Below are 18,384 nucleotides of genomic sequence, written 5' to 3' on the forward strand. Positions count from 1 at the left end.
TTGCATTGTAATGCTAATATTGCTGCCAATTCTGTGGGTTACTAGACTTCCCTGCCACCCTCCAGCTTCTTTTATCAGGAGGACCAGCCAGGATGCAAATCTACGATGTGTGGAGGGGGGTGCTGGAGACTCTAATCAAGGGTGCATCTGCCTCCCATCCCCCTTTCCTTCTTTTCAGTTGCCCCCGTGTAGTATAGTTTAATCAGAGGAAGCAGATATACCAAGGAAGTGAGGAGCGAGCGAGGGCAGGGCCACAGGGCAGCAATTCCCCCTCCCACATTTGTCAGTATAAACAGTATAAACAGTTTCCTGTTGTTGTAGCCCAAAGCCTAGTGTGACATCATTTTTGGGCCTCCTAAGGCAAGGGCCACCCCTTCCAGCCCACCCCTCAAGTTGGATTGTGGGGTTTTTCGACCCTATATGGCAGTGGAGTTCAGCAAATCACGGCCATTGGGGTGGGGGGGAGCAGTGATTTTGCAAGCAGGAAAAGCCTCTTTTACTTTCCCTATAGGAACATTGGCTGCAGCCGCAGGAGAATTTTGGCAGCTAGAGGAGCAGCTGGACCTGAAAGAGAAATATTGGAGGGAGGATGGCTGGGGAGGGGACAGACAGGGCCGTCTTAAGCATATGCGGCACCGGGGTGCAAAGATCCACCCGGCGCCCCCCCCCCCCAGGTTGCCCAGAGTTGTCAATCTTTTTTTAGGGAGTTGACACCACGCTTATCTCTGCTGCTCAGGAAAAGAAAACAGGAAACATAAGGAGCCTAGCACAACAGACCAGCCCAAGACGTCGGCAACTGAGTGAAGCTGGGCGCCTCGTGGTGTAAGCAGCATGTGCTGGGCGGGCCTCTCCATGGCCGTACGCCAATCCCAGGCATGCAGGAGGGTGAAGCCGGGCAGCCGCCTCAGCACCTCGCTGGCTCACTTGCCCCCAAACTTGCAGCACAGAGCTGCCTGCAGCAGAAGAGCCTGCCATGACGCTCCAACCGACGGGTAGGCTCTTCTCTGGACTCCAACTCTTGGGCCCCGGACTCTCAGCCAGGCCCCCTGAGAGCCCAGTGCCTGGGTGCCCCACACCCCTGGCACCTATGGTTAAGACGGCCCTGGGAACAGAGGAGCTTTCCCCTCTTGCCTCCAGATATGAAACCATTACTTGCTTTGAGTGTTTGGAAAGTATGTGTAGCTGAGTGGTCCCAAAACTTTTTTGGGGGCCCCACCCACTCATCACTAGTGCACCACCCACTAAGGAATATAATAACACAATAAAATTCAGCAAAGAATATTGCATGAAATTTTTTAATGCATTTTTATGAAAGCAAAAGGGTGGAGGAAATCGTTAGCATGAAATGTTTATATATAACTTGTTAACAAACATGCACAAACATTCGCCTGGCAAATCTGTACGGTAACTAATTTGTAAGAAAATCAACAGCTATTACCAATACCTGGCTATATAGTGACTTGTGGCAGCTCAAGAATTATCAATATAAACAAAGGTGACCGAAGGAAATCACTTTGAAAGCGATCAGTAAAATTTAAGATACGAAGTAAGGAGACCCCTGCTGCCAGTCAGTGTAGACAATACTAAACTAGATGGTCTGACTCAGTAGGCAGCTTCCTATGTTCCTATGGAGCAGTACCATTTTAAATGATGATATTCACATATTTGCTCCTCTGTGTGAGATGTATAAATCTCCCTGCACAGGCTATGTTGGAATCTCCCTCTCTGATACATGCTCTGTGGGGAGCATTTTTACATACATTACAATATGCTTTCACCACCTGCAGTTCAAAATGCTCCATGGCTCCTTCACATGGGGGGCGGGGCGGGGATTCAGATGCACAGATTGGCATGCAGCCCCAGCTGCAACAAAACATGTCTCTCCCAGCCACAGAACCCCCCCCCCGCCCCAAATGTGCACTCCTCCAACATCTCCCAAGACAGTTGGACGCTAGCAGAAGACAAATTCACCTGTGGGAGCTACATGGGTAGGCAACCTAAGGCCTGTGGGCCAGATGCGGCCCAATCACCTTCTAAATCCAGCCCACGGACGGTCCGGGAATCAGCATGTTTTTACATGAGTAGAATGTGTGCTTTTATTTAAAATGCATCTCTGGGTTCTTTGTGGGGCATAGGAATTTGTTCACACACAACCCCAAATATAGTCTAGCCCCCCACAAGGTCTGAGGGACAGTGGACTGACCCCCTGCTGAAAAAGTTTGCTGACCTCTGCTCTAGCAGTTTCAATGTGATATTCATCAGAACTTGGAAGAAGTGGAGAAATGGCTGTGAACCAGATGTGGTTTACATGTTTTAAAATGCTGGAATTTTTCCTGTGCGGTTGGTGTGTGAGTGACCTCTTCTGAGGAAGAGCAGCCATGTAACAATATTTATTGAACAAGTGGGGGGGGGGCGGGATCCAAACAGAAGGATGATGCTTTCAGAAGGCAAGGCAAGGTGTGGGGAGGGGGCTGGGTGGAGTGGGGGGCACTCCTATTCTTAGCACTAATAAAACATTGCCCATCTGTTGTAATGTCCAGCCCCATTGCGAATGACCTGCCCCATTTTGGGGGGAATCGCTGCTTTTCTGTGTACATTTCATGCTATGTTCTGTCTACACCAATGGCTAGGAGAAAATTCGCAGTGGGTGGCAAAGTGCAAGATCTAATTCACAAAAATGGCCGTGAACTTTTTTAAATAAAAAAAAAAATTATTGAAAATTTACAATAGAGAAATAAAATGAAAAAGTGCTCGAGTCTGTGGTACAAAACAATCTATAGGTACATAAGTAGTATGGTTATTCTAATGAGTATAAAATTATTAACAAGTTATTATGCTTTTTATAAATGCATTCCAAATATCTTTATTTTTGTCCATACACAATCTACATCTGAAAGTGGTCCATTTGTATTTTGCAAAAGTAGTCATATTTTCTTTCCATTAATGAAAGAGGGCCAGGTATTATCTTTCCAATTTTTTAAAATATCAATTATGTATTCAGCACTTAGTGCTTATTCATTATTTAATTGTCGTTGCTAATTGCAACCCAAAGCATAAGACAAAAAGTATTTGATTTTTGTTTTGCATCAGAAATGAGTATCATAAGCATTTAATGAGAAAAAACTCTAAAATGTTGCTAAAATGGTGAACAGAAAATTTCTTTATAATTAAATTAGTGTTATATTGTTATATCACTCTGTAGTAGAGTGCTGTAACACTCATTAATATTTGCTATTATTTTAATATTGCAAAAATGGATGAGAAGTATAGAATAGAAGTGTTTTAAAAAGTTGTTAATATAGTGCTTAGTGTTTTTCTGTGTTTAGAATGATTAGGTTTTCTTCTTGAGCTAACACATAACCTGCTGCTGCTTTGCCCCCAGCAAACACCCACCCACACACCCACACATCCACACGCACACACACACACACACACACTCATACACCACTTGCAATGATGCTTTGCTTAGTCCTGGCTCCAGAGTATGGGGCTTGTGCATGGAAAAATGGAGGGGGTGCAAATTCTCTCAAATTGCCTCTGACCTCATTGGGTGCTCTGGGCAAAGGTCCGAATGTCCTGGACCTCCCCCCCCCCCGCGCACACACACACCTTCTGGGACAAGGAGTTAAGGAGTTTGCCTGCTTGTTTCCAGGGGTGGACTTTAGTAATATGGCACCCTGAGTGAGCACAAAATTTGGTGCTCTCCCCTAAATATTTCTTATTTTCACAATAATTCATTTTAGAACAGAGTTTGCTAATGCACCCTCCCCCTGCTCGCCTCCCATTCTGCGTATGCTCTCAAGTGTACTATTTTGCATCCCTTGTGCAGCTTGGCACCCAGTGCAGGGGAACCACATGGACAGAGTCCTAAATCTGGTGCTGTTATGATGTCATGTGTCCATGAACAGAAGCAAGCATTCATCCCTCTAGGGATTCATCTACATTTACCTTTTGCCTTTTGCTTTCTATGAGAACAGGCCTGCACTTTCCTGATCCATGTCTGAGTGCTTCTTCTTCTCTCCCCCCCACCTCCCCACCGCTTTCCCCAGGAAAACCTGCTCTTTAACACGGAATTGGAACAAACTGCAATATGGATTTTCCACACAATTGTTTCTGGTGGTAAAGAGTGGGTTTTCATGGGGTAAGCGCCAGGGAAAGAGAAGTGCTTGGACACAGAGCTTTAAAGTGTGGATCTGTGCCTAGTAACATGACACAAAATAAAGTCTGGATGAGGAATTTTTTGTATCGGACATGAAATTATGCCTGGCATGGAGAAAGTAGATGAGAGAAGAGCTTTCCTCCCTCTCTCCTAACGCAATAACTCAAGGACATCTGATATTGTATGATACCATAGCTGCCAAGTCCGGATCGTAAAGATCCGGGATCGGCAGCGCGCGCATGACCGGAAGTTGCGTGACGCAACTTCCGGTGGCGCTTCGCCCTTCTATGGGCACCAGAAAATGGCGGCGCCAGCGCCGGAAGTCGCTTCCGCGCATGACCGGAAACACGTAAAAGCGACTTCCGACGCCGACGCCGCCATTTTCTGATGCCCATAGAAGGGCAAACCGCAACCGGAAGTCACGTCACGCAACTTCCGGTCATGCGTGGAAGCGACTTCCGGCGGCGCCATTTTCTGGTGCCCATAGAAGGGCAAAGCGGCACCAGAAAAATGGCCGCCGGGAAGAAGCGAATTTAAGGGACAATGCCGGGATTTCCCGCCAAACAGGAGACCGCCGGGAAACGGTAAGAAAAAAGGGGTTTTCCCGGCGGATACGGGATACTTGGCAGCTATGATGATACTCTGTTACAATTTGAACTCTGCAGAATGCCAGTTGTAATGCGATAAAGTACCAAATAAAAAAATAAAAGAAACAATAAAAATAAAAGCACAAATCTTACAGCATTTGGACAGCAATTTGCAACTGCTGCAAGAGGCAGAAAAATAATTAAGTGGTCCACCAAGACCTCAGCAAGTGGTCTGTGGAATGAAACATTTGAGTATTGTACTGTACTGGACTAGGTGGATGCTGCAACTTGCAATGCAGCACATCATCACATGGGGGCAGCCACACACAATCACAAAGCTTCCCAGTTTGAGCCATGACAGCTCCTGACAGCTTCACAGGACTCCTCTACACTTTACTGTTTTACATGCAATTTATTTTCAGGGTGCAACCACATTTAGAGTTAAGAATTTCTAAGTTGTTTAATATTTTAAAATCTCTAAGCAACATACAACCTACATCTATGGGATGATGAGCAGAACAAAAATCAGCTCTTGTGGACTTTTGACATGGATGCTGGCAGCTGCCAGAACCTCAATTGCCTCCAAATGGGAAAAGTTGCAAGACTTGAGACTTTCGCTTTGGTTTTAAAATATGTGGAATTTATCACTAGCTGCAAAAACTGATAAATCATGTGTTGCCAAAGGCTTGGAGGACCCAGAAAAATCATATAAGATTTTATCTTATGTACAAAAAATACAGACACACAGGACTGCCTCTCTGACAGGGACAAGGTTTCCATACCCTACAGTGGTCAGAGTGATGGCCGCCCACCAGAAGGCCTCGCCAATGTTACGAAACTGTATTTTAAAGTTGGTACTCAGCTGCTCCCCATAAAAGCAGAGGGTGCCTCTCCTCAGGGCAACATGAAACTGGTGGTGGTCTTAAATACCCAAGCCAACCTAATATTAAGTCTCTCCTGAATTTAGTGTGCTGCTTTTTTTGGTACTTCTATTATTTTCTGTATTTATTTATTTCTTCAATAAAATGCTTTCTTAAAAAGCTTCTGTGATGTGCCAGGGAGCTATTTGGAAGCCTTTTTTTCTCTTCCTACAGAAAACTGGGGATGTGATGCTCAGGAGTCCTCAGGACAACAGCGTCACTGCTTGCATTGCTTTCTTCTTCCTCCTCTCCTTGATCACAGCAGCATCATAACAGCCCTTGAAACTGAATAGAAATATTGGGACTGGGACGATGATGGTCAGCACACCACAGAGTGCAGTGCAAGCTGCTATCACATGGCCGGTAACACTGATAGGTACAATTTCTCCATACCCTACGGTGGTCAGAGTGATGGCCGCCCACCAGAAGGCCTCGCCAATGTTACGAAAATGTATTTTAAAGTTGGCACTCAGCTGCTCCCCATAAAAGCAGAGGGTGCCAAAGAAAAGGACTTCGGAAGCAAAAATCAACAAGAAGATGAGTATCTCTCTCAGGATGGACTTGAACATGTAAGGCATCACCCTCAGCATCAGAGGTGTCTCCACCAGCCTCAATACCTTCAGGAGTTTGATGATGTACATCATACGGGACAGGCCCAGCCACCGGATCACAGGATGTGGCTCCTGAGGGTGTGGCTCCTGTGAAGGTCTGGCCAAGGAGAGCTCAATGTAAACTGGGAACAGGGAGAGGAGATCAGCGATGTTCAGAGGGTTCTTCAGGAATCTCTTCAAATCTGGGCAGCACATGATCCGTACGAAGAACTCAGCCGTGAAGCAGAGGATGAAGAAAAGCTCAAGGTGGAGGAGGTAGGGGGCCACTTCGTAGGAAAAGACAGAGGGAAAGAAGTGATGGTAGTAATGGTCGTGGTGGCTCTCTGTAGTATGGTCTGGGATGATGTTATGGTCTGGGATGATGTTTTTTATGAACCCCTTGGACTCCTCACAGAGGATGATGATGATGGCAATGGTGAACAGCAGAGAAACAACTGCCAAACCCTGCAAAGATAAAGGAAAGTTGAACATAGGAAAATGGACCAATTGGTTTATATTTATATAACTGTATGTATGTATGTATGTATGTATGTATGTATGTATGTATGTATGTATAAGCACTATATTTATTAAATTTATTGGTAACTTTTTGTTGCCAAAGGCAACTCACAAACTAACTAAAACCTACATAGATGCATTTTTAAAAAACCACATTAAAATAATACATTAAAGTAATGCAATGGAAACATCCCACCTAAGAGGCCACAGATATTTAGAGGCCAAATGCAAAAGCAAAAGGGTTTTGCCAGGCACTGGACGATATATAACAAAGGGGCCGCCATCTCTCACGCGTTAACTTTATCAGATTCTGCCCCTTTGGCTATAGAAGAGCCCACATGAGCACCAATAAAAGAAAGTATTTCTTGAAGCAGCAAATATGGAGCTCAGTACTTTAGGAGGCAGTGATGGCTACCAACAGATGGCTTTCGAAGTGGACTGGACAAAATCATGGAGGAGAATAAGGTTGTCAATGGCTAGCAGCCATAATAGCTAATCTCTGCCTCCATAGTTGGCGGCAAAAATGCTTCTGAATACTACCGTAGTTGCTGAGGAGTGCACTTGTGCTCAGATCCTGATAGCAAGTTTCTCAGAGGCATCTGGTAGTGTAGCGCATTCTGCACAATTTATTATATAATGCTATTCTGAATAATGCTTGTTATAGGGTGGCAGGTGCTGGAGTTTACAGAGGTTGTGGAATTCAGGTGGTGGAGGGAGGAATTGCTGCCTTAGAAGAAGTTTGGTATACAGCACCAAGTTAATTTGCAGAGTTGGGTTTTACATTCCCAATATTTGGGCAATCCCCTTACACCCTCTCTTCACCTTCCCCTAGCAAGTCACAGAGCCAAGTTTGGGAATTATCAAGCACATTCCTTACCATTGCACATTTAGAAGAATGGGGCTTTTCAAAGAGATCCCACAATTTGGGCCGCCACCGGGCATACTGACAGCCACTCCTTTCTTCCTGGACCAGGAGACCCTGGGCGTTGTCTTGCTCGTCGACAATCCCAATGTTGTGCACCTCCTCTTGGGGCCCTCTCTTGCCGAGCTTTATACAGCAGCAAGGGGCCAGATGGGTGCCTGTGATCCCCCAGAAATCCAGCTCTTCCTCAAAGGCAGATTCACAGACACCTGCAGGGCAATGGAGTTGCTTTGTGCTGTAGTAGTTCAGCACCTGCCCAAATAGCCGGCCACTCCGATCAAAGAAGAACTCCTTGGTGCTAGGGTCATGGTCATACTTTGTGTTGGCCTGGGGCTCCGTGAGGCTCCACAGTTTGGTCCCTGGGAAAGCCTGCAGGGTGCTAAGGAACGTTTCATAGCGGATGCCTCCAACGTTCAGAATGACCTTTCCGGCGGAGACCTCCATGTGTCTAATGGTGGTCCAGCTGGCTTCTTGCAACGACCTGGGAAGATTCAGAAAGGGGATCAGTCAATGAAATTACAGTTTTTAATACTGCTACAAGCCACCCAAGTCTCCGCAGCAGTGCAAGATTCCAGAGGTTCCAGGCCCTTACCCAGGGTAATGTTTGATGTTTTTATTTTTATATGTGTTTTATTTTATTTTTATATGTGTTGGAAGCTCCCCAGAGTGGCTAGGGAAACCCATGCAAGATGGGTGGGGTATAAATATAATAAATAACAAGGCACAGTGGAGACGGTGGTGTCTTTATGATACTGTATATGGGTTATTTACACATATTTGCAACCAGAATCTACGATGGAGAGGCTCCCAGCAATACACTCCCAAGAGGTTCTCTTGCTTCCCTTGTGACCAGAGCCAGATCAGAGTCTGGTGTTGCAGTTCCTCAGAATTCCACCAGAGTGCTGGAGCCTCTCTCTGATTGGCTACCAAGACAGTTGGCTGGGGTGGGGTGGGGGTGGAGCCAGCACTTTGGGAGGGAAAATAAAGAGAGTCATTTCTGAGGGAGTTTTCAGATACAGTACAGGGTTTAGTTTGAGAGTGTAGCAGGGGCCCAAAGGGCCCCAATTAAGGTAATGATGTAATTTCCTATAAATCCTGGAATATGCTTATATTAGTGACCTGTTGCTTTAAAGAAACTGATGATTCAGCAAGAAGCCGCCCCTACTGGGATAGGTCAGCTAATACGTAAATCACAAAGAAGCAATTAATAAACTAGAACATAAATTGTTACATCCACACGTAACACAGGTTCCCATACATGCAAACAATATGTAACAGATCATGGTAAGAATCAAAGTTTAGTTAGCAACGCTTATTGTGCATGCATATTAGATTAGGTAATGACATACGTATTAAATATGAAATGAGATAATGATTAATATTAAAATATTAAATGATGTAATGCTTTATGTGATTGGTTAAATCAAAATCCTTTGTCTGAAATGTTATAAATTCCTGCCCGACCTTTGGGCGGGGTTGCAGTTTTGTGAAAAGATTCGACTGTAACCTTATTGCTTTGCAATAAACATAATGGACTCCTAACTCCTAACTCAGAAGATAAGCCATTTTTGGCTTACAATAAGAGGAAGAAAGGGTGTTGGTCTAAAGGAGTTTGTCCTGGGTAGAAATATTCCTCACTCTGAGGAAAATATCTAAAGCTAGAGAAAGGAGTCTCTGAGCTCGGCGTGAAGGCAGTGTGAGGGTATTAGGCCAGAAGTTAACTGGGAAGGCTGAGTTTGAGCCAGGAGAAGTAGAAGTTATGTGGATACAGTGTACTTGGGTCTCATTCCAGTCAGAAGGGGAGAGATCTAAAAAGAGAAGACTCCCAAAACAGTTTAAAAGGGGCATGGTGATCCCTTGGAGCTGCTGTGCTATTTGGAGTACCTCAGGAGTGGGTACCTTGTTGAAGAACCAAAGTATTAAGCGCCAACACCTACCGTATGCAACCACTGAGTTAAGAACTGAAGTGAAATAACACGAAATAAGTGGAACATTGACCATCTAGTCTAGGAACCTGTAACATCTACCTGAAGCGAAATAACTGAACATAAGCAACTGAAGTTTTAACTGAAGTTTTAACAGAAGCTGCTTGATTAGAAGCCTGAAACATTCATTAGATTTAGTATAATTATTAATAGGTTTGCTGTTTACTGAATGAACATTATCTCCTGATATATCCTTTGAATATCAAAGGCATAAGTTGAAACAATAAAATCATAAAACCATACAAAGCTATCCCTTGTATTATCCACTTCATTCTGTAAAATAAATGTTTCTTATTTGTTCAACTTTTGCCTGAGTCTCCAAGTATCTAAGATTTCCCTTACACAAAACCCAAAAGATAACCCATTATTATAGGGTGTGTATATAATTTGGATCTGCCATAATTGGTATATAGTGGTGGGATCTGCTACATCTCCCTAGGCACAACAGCCTTGAATCCAAAACAGAAATCAGCCATGTTCTCGGTCTCCTTTTATAGCCTTTCACAGTTTTGCTTGTACATCATTGCCACTCTAAAAACTCTGGCCTTGTGTCTTCTGCTACTGTATATGGCTCTTGGGTACCCCATAAGGGAAAAGGAACAGTTTTTTCTTATAACTTCATGCTTGAAAACAGTAACAACAAGAACAATAAAAGTTAAATGGGAACCAAGACCTATGAGATCTCATGGGAACTTAGATGGATCCTTGAGATCTCACAATATCTCCTGGGAGCATCGCAGACCTGGCGTGCAGAGAGGGCCTTGCTTCCTGACCAAGGCAGAGAGCCTGAAAGCTGTTTTTGCACCAGGAAATTCAGTACAGTACTGTAGTTTGTTAAAGTCTCTATTTGCCAATAACTGGCAAAATGCTGTATATCATTCTTATCTTATTCGAAACTCACCAGTTTTACAATGGATATAAAAAACAACAAATAATGATACAGTACTGTCAATGAAGACAAAAACATATGCAAGATAATTGAGTTCATTTCCAAACTGTAGGTCCCTGGCCATTTATATTGGCTTCCACACCTCTTGGTGGCCCTGAGAGAACTTTGCAAACACACAGAGAGAGTTCTGCTAGTTGTTGTTGGTGATCTAGGGGGCTGCTCATCATGTACAGGTCAGAGTAAAGCCAAAATGTTTCCAACATTGTGTAGCAATGCACCATCAGAGCACAATTTAACAAAAACTACTTAGGCTAGTAGTTGCCAAACTTTTTTGGGCAACTGCCCCGTGCCTCCATAAACTCATAAAAAGAATTATTCAGAAGAGCAGTTTGCATGATCTACTGAGGAAGATAATAGTGCAATAAAATTCATATTTAATCACACTTTTATTCAAAATTCGATTTATAGCTATTGTCACGGTCCCTGCCGACCTGTACAACACCCCCGGACGTTTCACGGTCTATGAGTACTGCACCAATGACAATTCGTACCTCAGCTGCAGCTTCCCAGACTGCTAACTGGATACCTGCTAGTTTAGTTACCACTGACAAGGATGTTGTGAAATAAACAATGTTGCTTTATTTATGCGTGCAAAAGCTTGTGGTTGCTGAATGAAAATGGTGTTCAATATACTTATAATAAATGGCCTATACCTTCCTAATACCTCTAGATTGTTACCAGCCTATTACCAAACTAAACAATTAATTAATAAACACAACAAGTTTCACAATGAATGATTATCCTGTCTGCTAACTCCCACCAAAGCTCCAGCTATATCTCTCAAACCCAGCTCTCCCTATTGACTCCAAGCTCTGACTCTCATCAACTACCAAAATCAACTGAACTCATCTGCTCTAAACTGAACTGACTGGAACTGCCTAACTGCCTCTAGGGAGGGGTTTTTATACCCTGGCTGAGCCCGCCCCTGAGAGTTCTAACTGGCACAAACTTAACTCCTTACATGCTTGGTTCTGTCTCAGGGCGAATTGCAACAGCTATGTTCCCCCCAAAAAACTAACTTGTAGGCATGAGTCACTGATGCACACAAATAATGTTCTGATCTAATATTTCAGCTAAAAGAATGAATATACTTCAAAATATATTGCATGAAAAATATTTTTCTGCATTGTCAGGAAAATATAAGGAAAACTAGCTGGCCCGGCCACACATTGCTGTGGTTCTTTCCTGTGATTCCCCCCACTCTGTCCGGACACATGACTTATCCTGCCCCCTCCTCCCCCACCCCCGGTTCATCCCTGTGACTGCTCCCACCCTGTCCTGACCCATGAGCTATCAAGCCCCCTTTCCCCCCCATCCCCGCGGCACATCCATTGTGACTGGCCCCACTCTGGCCCGACCCATGAGCTATCGAGCCCCCTGTCTGAGCCCTCTGTTGTCTCCAGGGAGTGTTGGCCCCTCCCCTTGTTTCTCCATACCTCGACCCCCACCCTTGGAGAAGGAAATGTCAGTTTCTGGGTTCTGTTTCCCAACATGCACTTTTGTCTGAGTCCTCTGTTGTCCCCGGGGAGTGTTGGCCCCTCCCCCGGTATCTTCCTATATTGGCCCCCACCCTTGGAGAAGGAACTGTTGGTTTCTGGGTTCTATTTCCCAGTATTTACTTTTGTCTGAGCCCTCTGTTGTCCCCGGGGAGTGTTGTCCCCTCCCCCCTGTATCTACATACATTGGCTACTGCGCACGCATCGTGAACATTTATATAGATTAATTTTTTTCCAAATAAGAACATGAGAAGCAGAAGTTACTATTGTTTAATTTTATTTTTGGGGTTGTCATTTATTTTGGTGGGTATTGTATGATTTGGGCGTTGTGTGTTTTGTTTGTTTGTTTGTTTGTTTGTTTTGGTTATTTAGATTTTCTAATTTTGGAGTAGGTGTTTTGAATGTTGGATGTGGTGTTGGTTTGAGGACTTAAACTGGGGAGAGAAAGTGCATGGATGTTTGTTTGTTTTAAAGACGCAGAGGCTGGCAATCAGTCATAGTATAAAGCCTAGGTTAAAAGGGGCACGGCTGCCCTTACTTCAAATGGCCGGCGTAGCCTCGCATGTGACACAATGCCCACTAAATTAAAAAGCAAAAACCCCTCGCTGTGCCCCCAAGTGCGTGTTAGGGAAAATGATGAACGACTGCCTAATGCTGCCAGGCGTTTATTAATGCAGCCGCCGGGAGAGGCTTTGGGCTTGGGCTTTGGAGGTGGAATGGCCGTTTTGGCAGTTGGCCTACTCAGTTTTCCCTGTCCCAACCCACCCCCCACTGCTTTGGCTGACTTAGGGTCCTCCCCCCCCCTGGCTATGTGTTCCCCCCTCCCTTTGTTGTGCCTCATCCCTGTGCCCCCCCCCCGTTGTGAAAGGCACTATTCTGTTTGTTTTTCCCTGCTTGGCAATGCTGCGGCCTATTGAAAAAGCTGGGCCTTGTTGCTGCAAAAGGACTGTTTTCAGTTGATTGCTGTGGAATTTTGTGGTGTCATCTGGCAGAGCAGCTGCTGGAGTCTTCAGAGCTTCTGGTGGTGACGTCTAATTTGGACGCCACTTTTTTGTGTGTTTAATCATTATTTTAGGTATGAAAAGTGTGGTTTTTTTGGGGGGGAATTATGCCAGATCCCTCCCTGATGGGCATGGAACGTTGTGGCCAAATTTATTATATTGTGGTTCAGCAGTTACAGAGAAAGGCTGTTTCATCCGCGTGCGCAATGCCTACATTTTTATATATACAGTATAGATATACCTACCCATACTTATGAAACATGCACACACCTTCACCTAATTAATGTATAAGAAAATCAATAAGCATTACCAACAGTTATGAAAACTTAGAATTTTAAAAAATACAAACATATCCAAAATACATAGCTTTGAGGGGGGTGGTAAAGGTAAAGGACCCCAACAGTTAAGTCCAGTCGCAAACGACTCTTGGGTTGCAGCAGCGCTCATCTCGCTTTACTGGCCAAGGGAACCGACGTTTGTCCACAGACTGTTTTTCCGGGTCATGTGGCCAGCATGACTAAGCTGCTTCTGGTGAAACCAGAGCAGCACACAGAAGTGCCATTTACCTTCCCGCCAGAGTGGTACCTATTTATCTACTTGCACTTTGACGTGCTTTCCAACTGCTAGGTTGGCAGGAGCAGGGACCGAGCAACGGGAGCTCACCCCGTCGTGGGGATTCGAACCACCGACCTTCTGATCAGCAAGCCCTAGGCTCAGTGGTTTACACCACAGCGCCACCTGCGTCCCCTTGAGAGGGATAAGAGCAATTAAACTTTAAATATAAAGTTAGAAAGGTGCTTTGTTCCAGACTCTAGCGTGTCAATCATAAATAAGTGATTAACATGCTCAGAAAGGCTTGCCTTTGACCTCCTGCCACCCCCCTTGCCTCTTAGCACCTCTCTAACTAATCCTACCCACCCCAGGGTGGCAATATCATAGAATTTGGGAGCCACTGATTTAAGCAGAATATGTTTGACCCTCCTTTTCTGAGAACAGCTGCTCAACTGTTAAATGCACCTTAAAAATCCATCCAGTTCCATTTATATTTATTCAAAACTATTTATTCTGGTCCTCGTTATGCAGAATTGCACACCAAAAGATGGACCTTAGCTGGCCCCTAAGTATGTCCTCATCGGCTTCCCAAAAGAATGAGCTGGATTGCAAGAGCTACAACCAGGTGGTGGCGCCCTCCTCCTCCACCCACTTCACTTATCTGCTAGGTAAGAGAACAGGGTAGTGTGTGTGAGCTGAGCTGGAAGCTGGAGACACAGAGATATGCTTGCTCTGTGCTGGATCCAAAACTGCAGCTAATAGAGAAGTAAGATCTGTTGGGGTGCTAATGCTGTGAGCCCCTCTATCAAATGCTCAGGTTGTATATCTGACTAAATAAAACAATAGATCCAAAAGACACCACAGTCTCTGCTGACTTTCATTCCACGGAAACCAAACCTGCATAATCACAGGAACCCCTGGAGGCTCTGAGTTTGGGGTAGCATCTAACAATATATTCCTCCTTCCTGAGCAGGGAAGACACAGTACTGTATGTCTTGAGTGCATCCCCGGTGCATGAAAAGAAGTATGTGCAATGGCAAAGCTACGGTAGATGGCAGCCCTCAGGAGGGGCCACCACTGCAAATCTTGCCTGTCGTTTCTGCCTGCCGGGTTGTCTCTTCATGCCCTCTAAACCCACAACTTAGTGTCATCACCTACCCCTTCTGTGGTCTGCTAAATGCCCCCATTGCACCACACTACTACTACTACTACACACACACGAAGAATCCCAGAGAAAAAGCTACTGCTCCAGTCCTTACCTCCACAGTCCTGATGCAGTGGTGGGTGGAGAGAGAGAGAGAGAGAGAGAGAGAGAGAGAGAGAGAGAGAGAGAGAGAGAGAGAGAGAGAGAGAATAGCCAGGCAGCAAAGGGACTGAGTGAGCTGTCTAGAAAACACGATGCCTCTGGGGGCCCAGTTCCAAGCCTGGAGATGTCAGATGCCAAGAAGCAAAGCCAGCCAATCCAACAGAAAAGCTATTTGAGTGTGTGTAACGCACACCCTGCACTCTGCTTCCCCGACATACCTTCCTATCAGCAACAACCAGCTATTATTTAGTGGACCATTTATAAACAAGCCAGTAACTCCCTTGCCACCCACAGTTCCTGAAAGAGCTCTGGCCTCTTGGAAATGGGCAGAGTTCAAACTCTCTTGGCTCAATTCAAAGCAGATTTGTTGTGCAACAAGGCGGCAGGGGGCTGGAGGGATGGTGAGGAAATGAAGCAAGAACAAATTGTTTTGTTCTTGCCTTTTCTGCTCAACTTGGCAGCCTCTCTCTGGTTAACTTCTTCCTCCTGGTGAAGAAGATGATGGGCAAATGAGGGTATTTTCACAGCCAAAGTTTTGAAACTGGACATCTGGGGTGCCCTGGGTTTCTGATGGGAATATATAGCATAATGTTCACCAGAATGTGCCTTTTATCTTATACTGTACACAACCAACATCCAGATCTGAGCATAATGAAGCTCACTGGGTGATTTGGGGGGGGCAGTCCTCACAGGGTTGTTGTGGGAAAAACATGGGCAAGGGGAGGCAGTGGTGTCCAAACTTATTTCAAAGAGGGCCAGATTTGATGAAGTGAAGGGCCGTGGGGGCCGACCGAAGGGCCGACCGAAGTTGTTGACGTTTTTTTAGGATTGAAGTTGTTGAGCTTTTTACCCCAAGAAATAAACTGCCACAGAGGCCAGATTAAACCATTAGGCCTCCGAAAGGGACTTTGGACATGCCTGAATAATGGATGGGGAAATTGACAAGTTGCCTGTTCTGAATAGGGTTGCCTCCCTCTGAATGAGTGAATGCAACACATGGACTAGCTTACAAAGCCAATTGGGGAAGCCAGTGTTGCATCTCTCACACACATGATACTTGGTGCATGCATTGCACATATGTGTGACATCACACACATGCTAAGTGTCATATGTCACAAGCAGCACAAGCCAAGCATCCCAAACGCTGAGCGCTGCGTGCACCGTCAGTTTCTCCACCTCCTCTTCCTCCTGTGGCTGGCAGGGAAGGAGGCCCTGGCTCCTTCCGACATTGCTCTGAGAAGGAGAAGGAGGAGACACGGGGACAAGCCAGGGCCTCATTCCCCAGTAACTGCAGGAGAAGCCAGCCACAAAAGCTGCAGCTCTGCGTTCAGCCTCCTCACCCCCCAGACATTGGGGGGGGGCACAAGCTAGTGCTCCTGTCCTGTATACATCTCTGTCACTAGAGGCCCCCAATGTCTGGGGGGTGAGGAGAGACCCAATGTCTGTGGCTAGGAGAGCCTTTTGCCAGCTTTGTCTGGTTTGCCAACTACAGCTGTTTGTGGACAGGGAGAGCCCGACCACTGTAGGACATGCATTGGTAACCTCAAAGCTGGATTACTGCAATGTGCTCTATGTGGGGCTGCCCTTGGCAGGGCTGGCTCTAGGTATAGTCCCAGTGGTGTGGGGCGCCAGGCTGGCAGGCGGGGCGCTGCACGGTGAAGCCGCGCAGAAGCCACACTACGCGCTGCGAGGGCGGGGGTGCCGGAGTGATCTCCGCGCCTCAGCGCCAGGGCGCCTGACCTGCTCAAGACTGCCCTGGCCCTTGGGCTTGGTTTGGAAGCTCCAGCAGGGGCAGAATGCTGCAGTCAGATTGCTGATGGGAGCTTCAGGCTGAGGACAAGTGACGCCATCTTTGAAACAGCTGCACTGGCTCCCCGTCTCCTACCAACCCAGGTTCAAGGTCCAGGGAATCTCAGGGACCTCCTGAATCCTTATAATATTCCAGCTCGATCACTGAGATTGCAGGAGTGCCACTGATCATTCCCCAAGTCGGCAAGGCTCATTTGACAACAGCTAGAAATAATGTCATTGGACCAGTCCTGTGGAACTCTCTGCTACTAGAGATTGAGCAAGTGCCTTCTGTTTCAGCTATTAAACGTCTGCTGAAAACATCCCTATTGTGCCAGGCCTATACAGGCAAGTAAGACATCCTTCCACAATGGTTAATTATTGTCTGTTTTTAACGGTTTTATGGTTTTCATTGTTGTGTTTTACCATATGTTTTTCTTGTTGTAAATCACTCTGATAAGTGTTTCTGAATGACACAGCAGCATACAGATGTTTTGAATGAATGAATGAATGAATAACCACATAAGAATTCTCAGAATGAATGAATGAATAACCACATAAGAATTCTCAGAGTATAACAGTCAGTCCCTTCCCAGGGAACTCTTGGAATTGTAGCTTTGTGAGGGGAAGAGGGGGTCTCCTAACAACTCTCAGCACCCTTCACAAACTATAGCTCCCAGGATTTGGTGCAATGGGGGGGGCAGGAGTGCATTAAGTGGTATCATCAGTGCTTTTTTTCCCTGGGGGTACGCACACCCCTAAACATTTTGTGAATCTTTGTACTTGTGTCAATTTACTGTATTTATTTCCCCCAATCTGAACTATAAAATTGTGATTTTCTTGAGTCAAAATGAGAGTACTGTACCCCTAAATATTTTTTTAAAGAAAGAAAGCACTGGGTATAATTGTGTAAGTGTCTGGTGTGTACATAGCCAGTGTTTTCCTGGATGCTGGGGTCATGGCAGCTTCTATATTTCCCCTTAGAGTGTAGGTTTGTTGGGGCAGGGAGCTGACTGTCAGGTTTGCCAGGAGTGAAACTGGACTTTAGTTCACCCGGGTCAGAGAACCAATTTGGCACCCATACCCACACATTTGTGTAAACACACATACAGGCTGGGAGCCTCAATGGTGCCCCTCTGGAGGCTTCACCCAGGGCAAAAAACTCTGTAGCTAAAGCTCTGGGTTTGTTCCTCTGTAAAACACTAGATTTCCTGGTGCCAATGGAGGTATCCCTTGAAATGCAAATAGAGACAGGTTTAGGAGAGGAACCCAGCAGTTCGAAAGCATGTCCAAGTGCAAGTAGATAAATAGGTGCCGCTCCGTCGGGAAGGTAAACGGCGTTTCCGTGTGCTGCTCTGGTTTTGCCAGAAGCAGCTTTGTCATGCTGGCCACATGACCTGGAAGCTGTATGCCGGCTCCCTCGGCCAATAAAGCGAGATGAGTGCCGCAACCCCAGAGTCGGTCACGACTGGACCTAATGGTCAGGGGTCCCTTTACCTTTACTTTTATGGCAGGGGGAGGAAGAGCTGAATCTTCCCTCCCAATCCATCATGGTCCTGAGGCGGCTTATGCCTCCCCTTAGCAGTTCTTTACTAAACAGAAGAATCCTT

The 18,384-nt window shown here is 45.7% G+C and overlaps 1 protein-coding gene across 2 annotated transcripts; it reads right to left on the minus strand.

Annotated features, from left to right (window-relative positions):
* Nucleotides 1–2,710: 2,710 nt before the first annotated feature.
* On the minus strand, nt 2,711–15,303 carry LOC118084466 (voltage-gated potassium channel KCNC1-like). Of its 2 annotated transcripts, none has more exons than XM_088664698.1 (3): nt 15,205–15,303; nt 7,653–8,178; nt 2,711–6,721 (listed from the first exon to the last, which is right to left on the minus strand). In XM_088664698.1, exons 2-3 carry the CDS (start codon nt 8,139–8,141, stop codon nt 5,870–5,872), a joined length of 1,341 nt encoding a protein of 446 aa, XP_088520824.1. In that variant the 5' UTR covers nt 8,142–8,178; nt 15,205–15,303; the 3' UTR covers nt 2,711–5,869. The 2 variants fall into 2 exon arrangements, with proteins under 2 accessions (XP_088520824.1, XP_034969909.2); XM_035114018.3 differs by having other exon boundaries at nt 14,940–15,216.
* Nucleotides 15,304–18,384: the final 3,081 nt, after the last annotated feature.

This window comes from Zootoca vivipara, chromosome Z2 (assembly GCF_965207765.1).
Source record: "Zootoca vivipara chromosome Z2, rZooViv2.hap1.1, whole genome shotgun sequence".
Classification (NCBI taxonomy): domain Eukaryota; kingdom Metazoa; phylum Chordata; class Lepidosauria; order Squamata; family Lacertidae; genus Zootoca; species Zootoca vivipara.

Bases quoted from the DNA above. Each gene is read 5' to 3' on its own strand.
- LOC118084466 (XM_088664698.1), bottom strand. From the start codon at position 8,141: ATGGAGGTCTCCGCCGGAAAGGTCATTCTGAACGTTGGAGGCATCCGC. The intron at 6,722-7,652 runs GTAAGGAATGTG...TTATCTTTGCAG, and splicing joins ATTCTTCTAAATGTGCAATG to GGTTTGGCAGTTGTTTCTCT.